General features: G+C 39.4%; 1 protein-coding gene across 5 annotated transcripts in view; it reads right to left on the bottom strand.

Annotated features, from left to right (window-relative positions):
* Positions 1 to 16137, bottom strand: part of INO80 (INO80 complex ATPase subunit) — a 144608-nt gene that overhangs the window by 17425 nt on the left and 111046 nt on the right. For all 5 annotated transcript variants that reach the window (XR_008417115.1, XR_008417113.1, XR_008417114.1 and 2 more), the window contains exons 28-29: positions 14489 to 14583; positions 7431 to 7503 (exon numbers count right to left, since the gene is read on the bottom strand). Coding sequence is in view for 1 of the 5 variants with exons in the window: in XM_053889189.1 (XP_053745164.1) it covers positions 7431 to 7503; positions 14489 to 14583 (168 nt within the window). In the remaining 4 variants the exon portion in view is untranslated. The remainder of the gene's footprint in view (positions 1 to 7430; positions 7504 to 14488; positions 14584 to 16137) is intronic.

The raw sequence follows: 16137 nt of genomic DNA, 5'->3' as shown, positions 1-16137 counted from the left end.
AAAACCATGGATTCTGAGAACAACCCAGCCGCTCGTCATCTGCAATAGTTCGATGCTAGATTTTTTTCTATGATAGTAAGATGAGCCAATATCCACTCATAAAACCAAGCCATCCCTTCACTTGCCCGGGGCAAAATAGATACACTCTAGCTTTTTTTCAGGGTTTTCACATTTAAAAAAAGGGAACAGAGACACTATTAATAGTTAACCCTTAGTGCTTACCATTTGCCAGTCACTGTTCTAGGTGCTTTATGTGTGTTAACTCATTTAAATCCCATAATCACTAAGACTTAGGTACTACTAAGACTCCCATTTTATAGATGAAGAAACTGAGGCACATAGGAATTACAGAATTTATCCAAGATCACATAGCCTAAGTAAGTGGTAGGCCTGGGAGGTGAGGGATATGAAAGCCTTCTCTCTCTGGCTCACCCCTGCCCCCCTTTTTTATAGTTTTTATTTAAGTAATCTCTAACCCCAACGTGGGGCTCAAACTCACAACCCTGAGATCAAGAGTCCCATGCTCTTCCGACTAAGCCAGCCAGATGCTCCTGAAAGCCTTCTTTTTAACACTAAGCTTACCATGGTAAGAAAGACAGGCATGGATTTCCTGGCATTCTCTAGCTCCTATTTCCTGTCCCTTGAATTCAGCAAAGAAATGTTTAAAAAAAGGGATCCCTGGCAGCTACTTTTAGTTTGCTAAACAACAAACACAAATGACAACAAAATGTACACCCCTCTCCTCTATCCTATGAATGACCCTACAATTAACAGACTCCTAAATTCTTAGCCCTAAGGCTACTATCGAATACAGGGGGCATCCTGAAAGAAAGCCAGTTCCAAATTATCCTTAGTCTCTCCCATGTGCCCTCATCTATATAGAAGCAAGTCACCAAATCTAGCCCCTGCTTCTTGAGAAATGAACTAATCCTTTTTAGAGTTCACTGTCCCTATCATGCAATGGCCCTCACCACCTGTGCCTGGCTCACTGCGGCAGTCAGACCAGCAGGCTTTCTAGGGCTCAGTCTCCCTTTTCTTCGGTCTACTTTGGATACCACTGTAGGCCACTCTACCTCTGTGCCAGTTATGTGATAACACACCAACTCCAAACTGCCCTCAATAGTCAGACCCTGCTATGATGAGCCAACTTCATCACCATTCTTTGCTGAAATAAACACGCTCCTTCCCTTTTGTCAGGTCTCTTCAGCATTCCTCACTTATGTTTGTTTGCACCACTTTTTGCTCAAGTTGCTTTTCTGACCTGGAATCCCTCACTTCTGAATTGGTCCTTTATAGGTTCAGTTCAAGTTTCCCACTGTCAGGAAGGCCTGATTTATTTCTTTCTTCCCTTTTTTTAAAAAGTAGGCTCCATGCCCAATGTGGGGCTTGAACTCACAACCCTGAGATCAAGAATCGCATGCTCTACTAAATAAGTCAGCCAGGCATCCCGGCCTCCCTGATTTCTCTTGCCTGTAACAATGTCCCTTTTTCCTATTTCTCATGGATTCCGAGTAGACATAATAATGGTTAAAATCTGTTTAGCACTTACAACATATCTGGCCCTAGGGTGCATACGTATTTCACTCAATTTTCACAAAAACCTGTATGTTTCTTTCATCTTATAAATCAGGAAGAGACTAGCCTGAGCTCACAGTCTTAACAGTCTGCTTCCACAACTTGCATTATTAAGAATACCTTGCATTGCCTATCCTGGTCCAAGTTCCCACTTATTTACTATCTTCCATGGGTAACCAATTATTTCATGTGTATTATGTAAAAAAATCTCCATATCTAGGGGCACCTGGCTGGCTCAGTGGGTAGAATATCTGACTCTTGATCCCAGGGCCATGCGTTCAAGCCCCATGCTGGGTATGGAGCCTATTTAAAAAAACAAACAAAAAAAACTCCCTATCTAGTCTTACTGTAGAACAGATACCATCCATCACTGCCAAGTAGAATTCCACAAATACTAGTCAATGAATACTAGACTAATCTCTAAGGGGACTGATCAACACTAGATTAAGCCTAAAAATGTAAACTGAAGAGTGATTCACTCCAAATGAATTTATTTGTTCTCTCATTTAAAATACGAGGCAATTCTGCCATTCTCTGCAGAATTAAGACTTTGAGTGAAGATAGACAAAAGGCATTGGCATTTTCAAAGCTCTCGCTTGTAATAATAAAACCTCCTGTGGCTCTTTCTTATGCTGCTCCTTTTGTCTGGGTTTTACATGAGGTATAATCCCGTAATTTTTAGCATTAAGAATCCTTGGGGAGAAACTACAAACTGTGTGCCAAAGAAAAAAAAAATCAGTGTGAAAACTTACTGTTAATCCATAGTGTCCACAGATCTAGGATTTCAAAGTGCACAATGCTTGCCATTTGTAAAGGAGCATAGCAAACCTGATCACAGGATATTTTAGAGATTCAATAGGATACGCAAAATTCTAGAAAATCTACTTTAAACTTTCAGAGAGAATAAAGAAGAGAAGACAGAGTTAAATGACAAGGAGGACGCCAAGTGGACTCGGGGGAAACACTACTTGCCCAACATACCTAAAATATCTACATATGTGGAAAATGACAGCTGATGTCACATCCAAAAGATAATACTTTTAGTTAGTTACCTAAGCCTGAGGCAATGGTACAGCATCAATTCACAATGGGAAATTCAATCTTATGAATCATTTTATAGGTGCTTCCTTACACATTTACATTTTTTCCTAGAAGTCTCAGTGGCAACCAAACCTGATTCAACTTGTGTTTTTTTTTTTTTTTAACTCATAAACAGGAAAAACATTAAAGCACGGGAGACAGGTCTGAAATTTAACTTCAAAACAACCCCTACACATTTAGTGGCTAATTATCATTTAAATAGGTTAAAAGAGGTGGGGAATTTGGGAGGACAAGAATAAAGTTAAGATTCTGTTAAGAAAAATACCCAGGAAAAAAAGAGTATGAAGTATGTATAAGCTCTAAGGTTAGAACAAGAATGAGAGAACTAAAAACAAAGCCAATAATATGGTTATTGTCTAACCTGACAATAAAATGAACACTGAATCAACCATGACATGAACTGGGGGTGATAGGGAGGGATGCTGGGGGGGAGACAATACCCCCCAGAGTGGGAAAAAGATGACACCTATATTTGGTAATTAGGTTTATGGAGCTCAGTGAGACATTCCAGAGAAAAACAAATAACAATTAAAGGATAAGAACTAACTTAGCCAGGAAAAATTAAAGCAAGTCTATGCACGGCCATAAAGCATGACCCAGCAATGACTAAGGGGAAATACATTACTAGACAGCACCTTCATGAAGTTGTACACTCCAAGCTGGACAGGTATGGGGGAGGGGCAAGGTCAGAGCTGAGAGAGGGTGGAGGCGCCTGGCTTTATAGGTCAATGACAGGGAGTTTCAGGGGATGATGGAGTGAAACAGAAAACAGGAAAAATCTGAGAGAAACAACTAGAAAAAGTTGGACCAACACTCAGAGGGTGAAACTCTGACCCAAGAGAATGGGAGGGCTGAAAGAAGTCCCATCTTGTCCCATGGGACATATAGGAATTCTCACACTGCTACCAAGGGAGAAAAGCTCCCCCTTCTCTCTCTACATGTGAGCCTTTAAAACAGGTCTTACACAGGAACAAAACAAATAGTACAGTTTATAACAACTCCTCACTAAAGAAAGTCAAATGTAAAGATACACCTACTTCAGAAAGAATACACGAAGAACATAGACAGTTAAGGGGCCATTAATCACATGCTAAAATCATGTTTTTACTAACAGAGTGGGCCAGAGTCCCATTGTTTACAAAAACATGTTTATATATGCATTCTCAATCATAAGACATTAACTTTTTCCTGACATTTTAGGCTGACTAACCTCTTCCTTGTCCATAAATGGTTCTGGGGATCTTCCAAAGCTAAATAAATCTCAGGACAAAGGAAGAATGCCAGGCAAGCAGTTAACCTATTGTTTGTCTAATCACACACACACACACACACACACACACACACACACACACACACACACACCTTGACTGCTCCCAAAGCATAACTAGAAATTCATTTCAATCTTGTCTCATTTTACTGAGAAGTATTACAGGAGGTTCTAGTTTACAAGGGAGTCCCCAAGCCCTCCCCTCAAATTTAAATGTAAATTATTTTGGAATTGGGAACTCAATATACAGAGCTTTTCTCTAGCTGCTAGGATGAAAAAGAATTCCTACTTCTGCTCCTCTAGCTATGGGTTAGGCCTACTTTGGTTCTTTGAGGCCAGCAGGAGCTCCTTACCTCCACAGGGTAAAGTGTAAATACTGGAAGCATAATGCAGATCTCCTCACTGAAATCTGCTTTGTTTTTTTCTGACCATGCAAATAAGTAACTAGAAGAACTATTCCTTACAAACCATAGACCAAACCTCAGATCGGCAGGCTGAGAAGGGAAATGCATTTTAATCACATGAACTTACACTAGACTTCCCAGGTGACCTCATCCAACGTCATGACCTTAAATATCATCTAGGATCTGATGATTTAAAAACTACATCTTTAGCCTCAATCTTTCTACTGAACTCCAGACCCTGCTGCCTGGGTGCCTTTGCCCCTTAATGTCTGTTAAGAATCTTGACCTGAATATACCCCAAACCAAACTCTTAATTTCCCCACTCAAACCTGTTCCTTCTCACCTTTCCCTTAATAAGTAATTGGTGTCTTCATCGTTCCAGGTGCCTAGGTCAAACCCCCTGGAGTTTTCCATGACACCTCCTATACATCCCACATCCAGTGTAAGAGCCAACCCCAATGGCTGTGCCTTCAAAATACATGCAGATTCCTATTATTTTTCCCCATCTCTACTGCTTTAATCCTTGTCCAAGTCATCATCATCTTGTGTCTAACTCCTAACTGAATTTCCTGCTTCTACCTTTCTCCCTATAGCTCTTCCCACCTCACTCCCCCAAAGTTGGGGGGACACATTTAAAACCCAAGCCAAATCCTGTTACCCCTCTGTTCAAATTCTCCCAGTGGCCTCCCATCTCAAAATCCTTACTACAGCCCACCGTGCCTTACAGGATCTGCTCCACAACACCCATCTCACAACCTCTCCTCCTCATTTGCTACATCTACAAAGGGCCGCTTGCTATTGCCTAATCATGCCAAGCACGTTCTCACCTCAGGGCTTTGCACTTATCTCTTCTGCCTGGAATGCTCTTCTTTCTGCCAGATATATGCTTGGCTTGCTTCCTTACTTTCTTCAGATCTCAGCTCATGTATCACCTTATCAGAGAAGCTATACCAGTGCATATAAAACAACCCCTGATCATGAAAGGGGTTTTGAAGAACAAACAGAAGTTTACCAGGTGGAAGATGAGGCGCTGAGGAAACAGTTCATGCAGCAGTGTGATATAGTATGGTATGTTTAGGAAACAAGTCAATCATTATTTCTGGAACATAAATTTTGGAAGGTGGAAGTAATGTAGCAATTAGACTGGAAAGGAAGATAAAAGCCACAAAATGAAGGGCCCTGTAAGCCATGTAAAGGAGTTTATCCTTTATCTTGTAGATGATGGAGAGTCCCTCAAGAGTTCTAGGCAAAGGGAGTGGCATGACTAATCAAGAAGGGTATAAATAAACCAAGAGAATAAATATGGGGCTAAGGGATGAGACTGGAGTCCAAAAGATCCACTAGGAAAAAGTGGTGACTCCTGCATTTACATTGAAATATGACTAACCTGGGGCTGTATGGAATGCTTACAAGGTAGAGCAGAAAACCAAGGAGTAAAGAGAAAGCCAAATTTCTGCTATCTGATATGACACACGTGAGCCACCACCTCAGAGAACCCATAAGAACACACCTACCACCATCGACAGCCTTCCTTTAGGAAAACTGAGGCTGATGATGTGCATATTAGATACAGCATCTACCCTACGAGGCTTTCAGTGGTCCTCTGGTCCTGGAGCCTTGTCCAAACTTGGTAAAATGGCTAAGGTTTACATGCCAAGGATGGTACAGTTGAGTCCTATGGTTGATATTCTACTTAGTGTTGTTACAGAATCTGTTTTTCATTCTTGAGGCCAGGCAGTTTTACGGTATAATAGTTTATAAGGAGAAAGCAGACAGAGCCTAGGAATGGAGACTAGGAAACACAGGCTCTGCTTCTAGTTCTACAACTTAGGAGTCTATTCAAGCCTCTTCCCCCACACACCTCATTTCTCCAGGACTCTCTAGGGTTTGCATCTTCCTTCTATTCCTGGGAATTTTCATGCTCTGTATTTCACATAGAGGCATCACAGCCACATAAAATGACATTTTTATAGTCATGCCTTCTACAAAACAATTTCCCATTTATGCATTTTTATGTCTCAGGGTTACTGAAAGTGTTTTAAAATTTGTTTGGGGGTGCCTGGATGGCTCAGTCAGTTAAGTGTCTGACTCCTGATTTTGGCTTAGGTCACAATCTCATAGTTCGTAAGATCAAGCCCCACGTCAGGCTCTGCGCTGATAGAAGAGTCTGCTTGGGATTCTCTCTCCTCTCTCTCTGGCCCTCCCCCATACTTGTACTCTCTTTCTCTCATTCACAAAAAATAAATAAGTGAAAATTAAAAAAACATATATGTAGATATATATATATTTGAATCCTGGGAATAATTCTGAGATTCAAAATAAATGCTCTTTTCCTTTTTATTTATTTATTTACATTTTATCTATTTTTGAGAGAGAGTCAGAGCACAAGTTGGGGGAGGAGCAGAGAGAGAGGGAGACACAGAATTTGAAGCAGGCTCCAGGCTCTGAGCTGTCAGCACAGAGCCTGATGCAGGGCTCAAACTCACAAACCGTGAGATCATGACCTGAGCCAAAGTCAGATGCTCAACCAACTGACCTACCCAGGCGCCCCAAAGCTTTTTTCCTTTTCAGTCACTGAAGTATTCTTCCAAAGAGACTGGAAATGAAAGGATAGATAATTTGATAGAATGTCCTTATTTTTTAAATTACCAATTTCATTGCTTTCCAACCCTCTTTTAAAGTTTGGGATACAAAAGTATGAGTTTTTCCCATGGTGGAATCAATGCATAAGAGTAACAAAATAATCATTTCTGATTTGCTGCTATAGTTTCTAAAACAATTTGGCTGGATTGACAGATTTTTTTTACTCTGTTTATTCACTGATATACTCTAAGTGTTTAGGACAGTATTGGACACATAGTTGCATTCACTAAATATTTGTTGAATGAATGTGTAAGAAAAGAGAATGGAGAGAAAAGTCCAGAAGGAAAGCTAAAATGTCCTAGTTCTAGGCAAAACGCAACTCTCTTTTAACATAATGAGGCAAAGAAAAAGTGTGACACAAAGCAAAGAATAACACCAACTGAACAACATATTTATAGTAGACAACCTGCTGTCTGATATATTGTGCTCTCGTTACTTACTGTATCTGCAGCAGTGAGATTGATACCCAGTCCTCCAGCTCGAGTGCTCAGCAGGAACACAAAGATGTCATTCCTGCAGAAAAGGGAAGAAGACAGGTTAAAAGGGAAAACTGAAAAAGAAAAATGGCATGTGACAAAAGACAGGGATTTCTGAATACAGACCAGTATCTAGGGCTAGAAAGCGTTACCTACACCTGATGCCTGACCCACATTTCTTGACACATTGTATCAAGGTGCTCTAACATAAAAATCAAACGAGGTTGTCATCTTCCAATCTGCAGATATACTTCTGCTGCCCACTAATATAGGCAATATACTTATAAAGATGTAACAAATATAACAGACATACAAGTTATCATGGAAGTAGTCATGTAATAATCGTGTTTTAAACAAGTAAAACCATTCTTAGTTCATACAGAGGGGACAAATAAATCAACATTCCCTGGTGCTTCCCCAGAGAATCATGACTTCCAGTAATTTGGGAACTAATGATTATAATTCCCAAAGCACTCACTTTCAGATGAATAAAGTCAGTCCCAGAAAAATGACCTGAGGTCAGGACTAAGACCCAGGTCATGCCTTCTCTGTATTAAGCTGAATTTATGATTGATCTATGAAGACAGGCTAGAATTAAAGTACTTTTTAATGAATGGCAACATAGCCCTTACACAGAAATCATCAGATGTAGTTGCCTCAGTTTTTCTTTACATCCTTCATCCTTTTATTTTATTTTATTTTTCAAAGTGTTTATTTTTGAGACAGAGAGAGACAGAGCATGAATGGGGGAGGGTCAGAGAGAGAGGGAGGCACAGAATCCGAAGCAGGCTCCAGGCTCTGAGCTGTCAGCACAGAGTCTGATGCGGGGCTCGAACCCACTGACCGTGAGATCATGACCTGAGCCGAAGCCGGACACTTAACCGACTGAGCCACCCAGGTGCCCCTCCTTCATCCTTTTAAAGAAACCCAGAATTACAAATAAACCAATAGGTGCCACTGTCACTCAGGCAACAAATATTTACTGAATACCTTCTAGGACCAAGGACTGTGCCAGATCACAGGGAGCAGGCTTGGACTACAAGATTTATCTCTGTAGGCACATACAATTAGGGGCTCAGTTTGAACCCAATTCTTGCATATATTTTAAGATTATCTTGCATTTTCATGTTCCTGCCATACGAAGTTATTTTCTAGAAAATTTCTGAGGGAAAAGGACGGCATTATACTGGTAAGCGAACTTTCCAGTCCTTCAAATCAAGCTGCTAATCCCTTTTCTTCATGACTAAAATGAAGAGTGCAACTAGAAATTCATTTATACCAAGTGTTATTCAAATCGCAGGTCACACCTATTACTGGTCATGAAATCAGTTTGGTGGATCAGACCGCATTAAAGAAATAAAGGAACAGAACAGATTAAAAATATTGTAATATAGGGGTGCCTGGCTGGCTCAGTCTGAAGAGCAGATGACTCAAATTTCAGATATGGCATAGAGGTACTAAATTCCAACATAAAATGAATTTTTATTCTGTTGCTTCAAAAAAAAAAAACAACAAAACAACAACAACAACAAAAACCAAAAAGCAAACAGTGATACCAGGATGTTCTCAAGGGCTCTTTTTTCTTGGTAAAGTCATTTAACTGCTGAAGGTCTGTTTCCTGGACTATAAAATGAGGATGCTCTGAATATAGCTGAAGTGACTAAGTGATGACATATCAACAGTAAACATGAGTATCAGTGAAGGAACTATTTTGAAATAAGCCTCCTTGTTAATCACTAAGCTGTGCTGGTCCTAGTAGAAATCTGTCCACTATTTGTATTTAGGTAAATACAAGGTTCCTAGAGGCAGGCATAATAATAAAGTATGTCTGCAGGCCTGTTATAAGGCAGGATTCCAAAAGTTCTATACTCTCACTAATGTTCTACTAGTTTATCCTTGAATTATGTTATCAAGTTAATTATTTCATAATTTTATTTATTTAATTTATAAAAGTCCCCTTTAAAATTTTTTTTTATGTTATTTTTGAGAAACAGAGAGAGAGAGAGCGAGCAAGTGAGCGTGGGGGAGGGGCAGAGACAGAGGGAGACACAGAATCTGAAGCAGGCTCTAGGCTCCGAGCTGTCAGCACAGAGCCCAACATGGAGTCTGAACCCACAACCTGCAAGATCATGACCTGAGCTGAAGTCAGATGCTTAACCGACTGAGGCACCTAGGTGCCCCAGAAGTTCTCTTTTATAGTTAACACATATAGGGCAAATCAAAAACTTAAAAGGCACACACTAGTTTGCAAACATATTTTCTTACAGATATGAGATGATACAAATGGAAGCTTGACACCTTACAGCCCACAGGAAAATAACCATGAGGCTGCAAATAAAAACTGATAGAGCTTTCCAGGGCTGTACTAATCTCTACAGAAAAGTCCTTCCCACCTCTGGCCCTGAGAGGATTGCTCTTCCACATACTTCTCTCTCCTGCTTTGGTGGATACAGAAGCAGGGGTCAGAAGGTTCTCTCCAACACCCTTGTGAGAGCTGATAGAAGCACCCAACAGCTAGGACTCTTTTGGTTATTCCTAAACAAGTCCAGACTTGAGCAAGGGGAGCGAGCAGAGGAAGAGGGATGAGACAGGGAGGGAGGTAGAAAGCAACTGGGAACTGCAATATAAGGAAGGGCAGAGGCAAAGGGGTACCTGGGTGGCTTAGTCAGTTAAGCGTCCTGACTTTTGATTTTGGCTCAGGTCATGATCTCACAGCTCATGAGCTCAAGCACCATGTTGGGCTCTGTGCTGACAGCAAGGAGCCTGCTTGGGATTCTCTCTCTCCTCTGTCCCTCCCCTGCTTGCTCTCTCTCTCAAAAATAAACAAACATTAAAAAAAAAAAAAGAAAAAAGAAAGGGTAGAGACAGAAAGACGGGTCATTTCCATAGTCTGGACAGCCAGAGAGATAATTCCCCAGATATGGTAATGATTTATAAACAAGGACCATGTATAGAAAAACAGTGAAGGAAATGTAGGTAAAAATAAGTCAGCAGCAAAACTTAGAAATATAATGCTAGAAGACACTTTTTTTTGGGATATTAACTATATATGGAAAAGACACCTCAAAAAAAGAAAACAGAAGATGCCTTTTAATGATAAGGCAGATGGTAACTTTTTGGCTGTATTCAATACCATTTTATCACACAGTAATGGAAAAATAAGGATTATGGAAACCTTGGGTTGTTAAATTATTGTTCATTCTGGATAACAGTATTGGATCATTTATAAACAAAAACACCTAAATCAAACTGCTGAGTAGTTCTTTTCAACTTAACAAATCTAGTATTGATAATGTGAATTAATGTTTTGGGGACTTTGACTAAACAGAAGAAAACAGAATCCCTGAAGCATCATGATGGTTTGGGTGCCCTCTAGGGGGCTGAAAAAGAATTTCAACTCAGGGTTTCTGTTGGAACATGCCTTTGAGACCAGGCTTTTGGGTGGTCTGTGAAGGACCCTATGAAATCATGTAGCAAAGATATGCTCAGGTCTCACTCTTATTCTCATTTAATGACCCATTGAGGCTACTCTGCACCAGAATACCCAAACAGTGCTGGGTATGTAGCCTGACTGACTGCAGTGAAGACTTGCTGAATGAAAAAAGAACCAGAATGAAAGACAACACTGGAAGTCTACAACACTCTCACCAAGAAAACTTGATGCTACACTCACTTTTTCTCATATTTTCCAAAGGGTCACCCCAAGTGATCAGATAATGGGGGGGGGGGTCTATTTGCTAAATGTCATGGGGTAGGAGGAAGGGAAGCAAAGGCCAAGGCACTCCAGAGCAAAGACCTTGTGAATGGCTTCTAGGATCATGCACTGATCACATGTTCTGAATGTTGCCCAGTCAGGACATCCTGGCCAAACAGTCTTTAGTCTCAGTCAGACTCTTTCCTGGAAGGATCCCTCATAAATAAATCTTGTATGAAGGGAATGTAAATGGCTTTTTATAGGAGTTCTTGTTTACTCTGGCTGACCTTTGAGCCACAGGGCTCTCCAGCTGAAACTTTTTTTTTTTCTTTTGATGTCTTTTCATTAATAATAATGAAAATATTTGGCAAGGCAGACTTCTTCATTTTCAAAAACACCTGTCTTTTTCTCTATATTGGGCTACCTCAGCCACTTAAATTTACAAGTTGAGAATTTTTTCCCATTTGAAGGGGTCTGTCTGATAAGCTTCTGATAGCACTGGCATAGTTCGGACTCCATATACAAGAAGCAGGAGATTATATTCTAGTGCAATCCCAACTCTGTCATCTGTCTAGCTCATAATGTAGGCAGGGAAAGACACATTCGTCTGTTTGTTTCATTTTGCCTAATATTAGATACAGGTGTTAAAATGATGGTTACTCAAATGTTGAACCTAAATAAAACTCACTGCTTCCTACTGACTCACAGTTGTAGGGTCTGGAAATTCAAGGAACGTTCCCCAAAGAAAGTCATGTATTTATTAAGCACATCTAGTACAGTTAATGGTGAAAATACCCTTCTTTTAGAGCTAAGGTTTCCAAAACTATCACACGATACTGCGAGTGCTAAAACAACTGTCCACAAGTTCAACAAAAGATTTTAGAAGTAATAAATCAGATACATCTACTGATTTTTTTCACTAGAAGGTCACTATAAAATATACGGTGTCTGGGATCTCACGTCCACTGGGTCCGCTAGAAGAGCTGTACCTCTACAACTCAGAAGACCAAATCATTACATGTGAACATACTACAGCTCTGGTTGGACTCTAAATCACAACTCTGTACAAGGCAATATAACAATCAGCATAGTCTTAAATGTTCATATCCCCTTACGGTCAGTAATTTCCCTTGTTTGAATTTGTATTAAGAAAACTAAAATGATGACAAAGTTTTGTAAACAAAGATACTCACTCAACATTTTAACAACAGAAATACAGTATAAATATCCAGTGTAATGAAATATTAGTCATTGAAATTTATTACAAAGATTTTTTAAATGATACATAAAGATGTTTATGATATAATGTCAAGGGGAAGGAATCAGGAAACACAATCATATCTATAATATGGTTATCAAACATGTGAATATAACCACATACATATTAAAGACTAGAGGGATATATCTAAGAGTTGAAGCTTTTACATTGGAGTCGGCAAGAACAAAGTAAAATATGTTTCATTTGATTTCAGAATCAAGAAAAGATGAAGATCAGCTGGCACAAAATTTTTTCTAGGGCAGGATGATTAACAATATGATGGGGTTGAGAGGCACTACGGTTGACCCTTGAACAATGCAGGGGGTTTAGGGGCACCAACCTCCTGGCACAGTAAAAAATCTGGGTATAACTTTTGACTCCCCCCAAAATTAACTATGAATTGCCTACTGTGGACTGGAAGCTTACCGATAATATAAGCAGTTGATTAATACACATTTTGTATGTTATGTGTATTACATATTGTAATCTTACTTAATAAAGTAAGCTAGAGAAAAGAAAATGTTATTAAGAAAATCATAAGGTAGAGAAAATACATTTACAGTAGTGTTTCATATTTATCAAAAAAATCCATGTATAAGTGGACCTATGGAGTTAAAACCCATGTTATTTGAGAGTCAGCTGTACTATGGATATACATGTCTCAAATAATCAATTTAAAAATCTGCCCATAGCTTCTGCTAGGTAAGAAGCTAGGTTAGGCCAGCCACACACAGTTGCTCCAAGGTAACAAACTCAAATAGGTCCAAAGCAGATCTTCCCCTCCACTGTCGGCCAAACAGCCACTTTAATTCACATGTATAATTTCAACTTAGGAGTTACTGGCTTGAGTACAGACTGTAAACCAAAACAGGGTTTATCTTACCTGTGCTTCATTATAAAGGAGCAAAATTTTCAATCACAGGGCACTCTATGTTGAACTATGAATTTGTTTTATGCTAAGTTGTTTTACATTAAAAAAAAAAAATTCTTTTTTTAATGTTTATTTTGTTTTTGAGAGAGAGAGACAGAGCATGAGCAGGGGAGGGGCAGAGAGAGAGGGAGACACAGAAGCCAAAGCAGGCTCCAGGCTCTGAGCTGTCAGCACAGAGCCACCCAGACACCCCAAAATTGTTTTACATTTGAAGTAAACCATGCTTTAAAAGTGAAATGAAAGAAATTAAAAATAGTAACCTAAATACAAATGGCTATGTGCCTAATTTTCTTCCCAAGAATTCAAAAGTTAAATATTAATAGACTACAACAATTAAAGCCCAGAAATGCACAACTGTTGTGATTTACAGCAGCACATTAAGATCTACTCTATTCTTTAGTTATCCAGGTCTAGGGAAGAAAATATAAGGGTGGAGTTTAGCAGCCTATTAGTAGCTAGTGGAGCTTCGCTTTTAGGGAGCAGTAACCAGACTCTGCTTATTACATGAGAACCTGCACTTAGGATAATTATGGCTCTGTAAGCCATCAGCATCCAGCAGGCAGTACTTGAAATTTCATAGGCTCATTATCAGGTGGGAGAAGTACTGTAACTGAGAGCTGCCAGCTGAATAGATTGCACATCACTGCAATTTGTCATACTGCACTGTATTATGTATTACTACAATGCTAGAGGGAAAGCAGGAAAAAGGAAGGTATTTTTCTTTAAATTTACACAAAAGAGGTAAGCAAAACAAACCAATAATCAACTATAAGTCAATATCCAGAGATAGCCATTGTTAACATTTAGAATATAGCCTTGTGGACTTCTTTCTACACATACATTTTCCACATAAAGGAGGATCTTGGTTTACACTCAGAAATCATTTCTTTTATTGACCAAAGAAAAGGGTGCTGATTTGGTAAAAAGGTATATTGTGAATAAAGGAATTATCGAGTATTCATTTTTTTCTCTCCCGCACATATAGATCTGAACCACTATAAACAGATTTAGCTACCTCTTAAAATGGCAGAACACAACTGCTTAACAACCTGAGATATGCTGACATTTCTTTTAAACTCATCATCTTAAGCATTAGAGGTAAATCAAACGCGAATTTCTGTAATTCCCCTTAACATTACCTGTTCTGAAAATCAGCAACCATGTCCCGCCTCTCTGAGATCTTGGAGGAACCATCAAGCCTCATGTAGGTATGCTTCTTGTAAACCATGTATTCCTGCCAATCAGAGTGAAAACATGTAAGTCTGAGGCAAATTACCGTATTCTAATTCCCACAACATCTACCTACCTACCACCTCATCCATACTGGGGGCAAGTCATCATATCCAAAATGAGAGACTAATCTTAAAAGTACAAGAATTTAATTTGTAAATGAATTTATTGCCAATATGTGAAAATTGAGGGTAACATGAAGAGTATAGCCACCCTCAGTTTCAACTTGGAAACTAATCTTGTTCCTGCAGATTTCAGTAGGTTTCATGAAAACAAAACAAAATGCAATTTCCAAACAAAAATGGCCTTTCAGTCAGCAGCCAGATGTTTCTCACAGCTATAGAATATCCAGTTTTCTTTCCATAAGTAACACTCACCCTAGTGCTTTTCTCCCCAACATATCCTTGCTGACCAATATCCTTGAATTTACAGCCTAAGTTTCCTTCTCCCAGCAGAGCATGCATCATTGTTAAGGGAGGCCTAAGCATCAGAGTGAACAGAAGACAAGGTAACCTTCCATGGCAGAGAATGTTCTTAACATCATCTAGAAAAGGAATTACAACTTTTAAGAATAGAGAAGAAACTTCAAGAGATGCAATGGAGAGAACATATTGCCATTCTTAGAAGCTGCAATTCTTCTTATAGATGATGGCCAAATGAGCACTGATTTCCTCTTTCTTCACCCCTAATAATATGGATTACACTTCAGAAAGTCCATCTGTAGAGGAACCATTATCAGAAACTCAACACAGCTGCTTATTTGTAAGAAATACCATGAAACAATGATCAGTTCTAAAGTAACTTTCCCTACTGAAAAAGACTAGTTATTTCCACATTTGGAAGATGTCTGTATTAATTACTTTCCTATGGTTAAATGTTCTTTTATTTCAATATTCTCATAGGTAGCTCATATCATACCTGGCTGGGTACTGCAGCACACAAGGTTGCTACAGTTGGGTGCAGTTCATGTAGTGAATGTGGTAGCCTACTCTTAGAGCAAGTGAATACGAAAAACCCTTGGCTTTTTCGTATTGGCTTGGCAGAGGACTCTGGCTATGGTACCTATGAGGTGAGGCTGGTCAACAAAGTAGACAAGCTCACTGAGGCACATATCTTCATTGTGCTTTGCATATATTTTTACTATTTCTTTGTCTCAAGTGATTCTTCAAGGGCTTTGATAATCAAAGAGGGATAGAACATATTCAGTCAAAGAAGAGCTTCAAGTTCATATTTAGTGGTACGGCCCTGTTGGAACTGGATTAATGGCAGAAGAGTAGCGGGTGTTTTAGATAAGGAGGGATTCAGGAAAAAATGAAAAAATGAGAGCACGATGATAGTCTTTAGAGGCTCACTATACCTTGGCAGCTAATACAGTCAGGGATGCTGCCATCCAGAACAACCAAATAACTAGATTATACACACATATATCCCACAGGTTGGACTTTAACCACAAGGTAGGCTTTCTGCACAGGCAATCTTGCCTTCTGAACCAGAACTTCTAACCTTAGTGAGAGCACTGATGAATGAAATATTCTTATAGATCTTGCTGTTGACATCA

Source organism: Panthera pardus, unplaced genomic scaffold (assembly GCF_024362965.1).
Source record: "Panthera pardus isolate Hobbes unplaced genomic scaffold, ASM2436296v1 HiC_scaffold_24, whole genome shotgun sequence".
NCBI lineage: Eukaryota > Metazoa > Chordata > Mammalia > Carnivora > Felidae > Panthera > Panthera pardus.
Note: the sequence above shows the minus strand (reverse complement) of the source record. Positions and strands in the feature narration are given on the sequence as shown.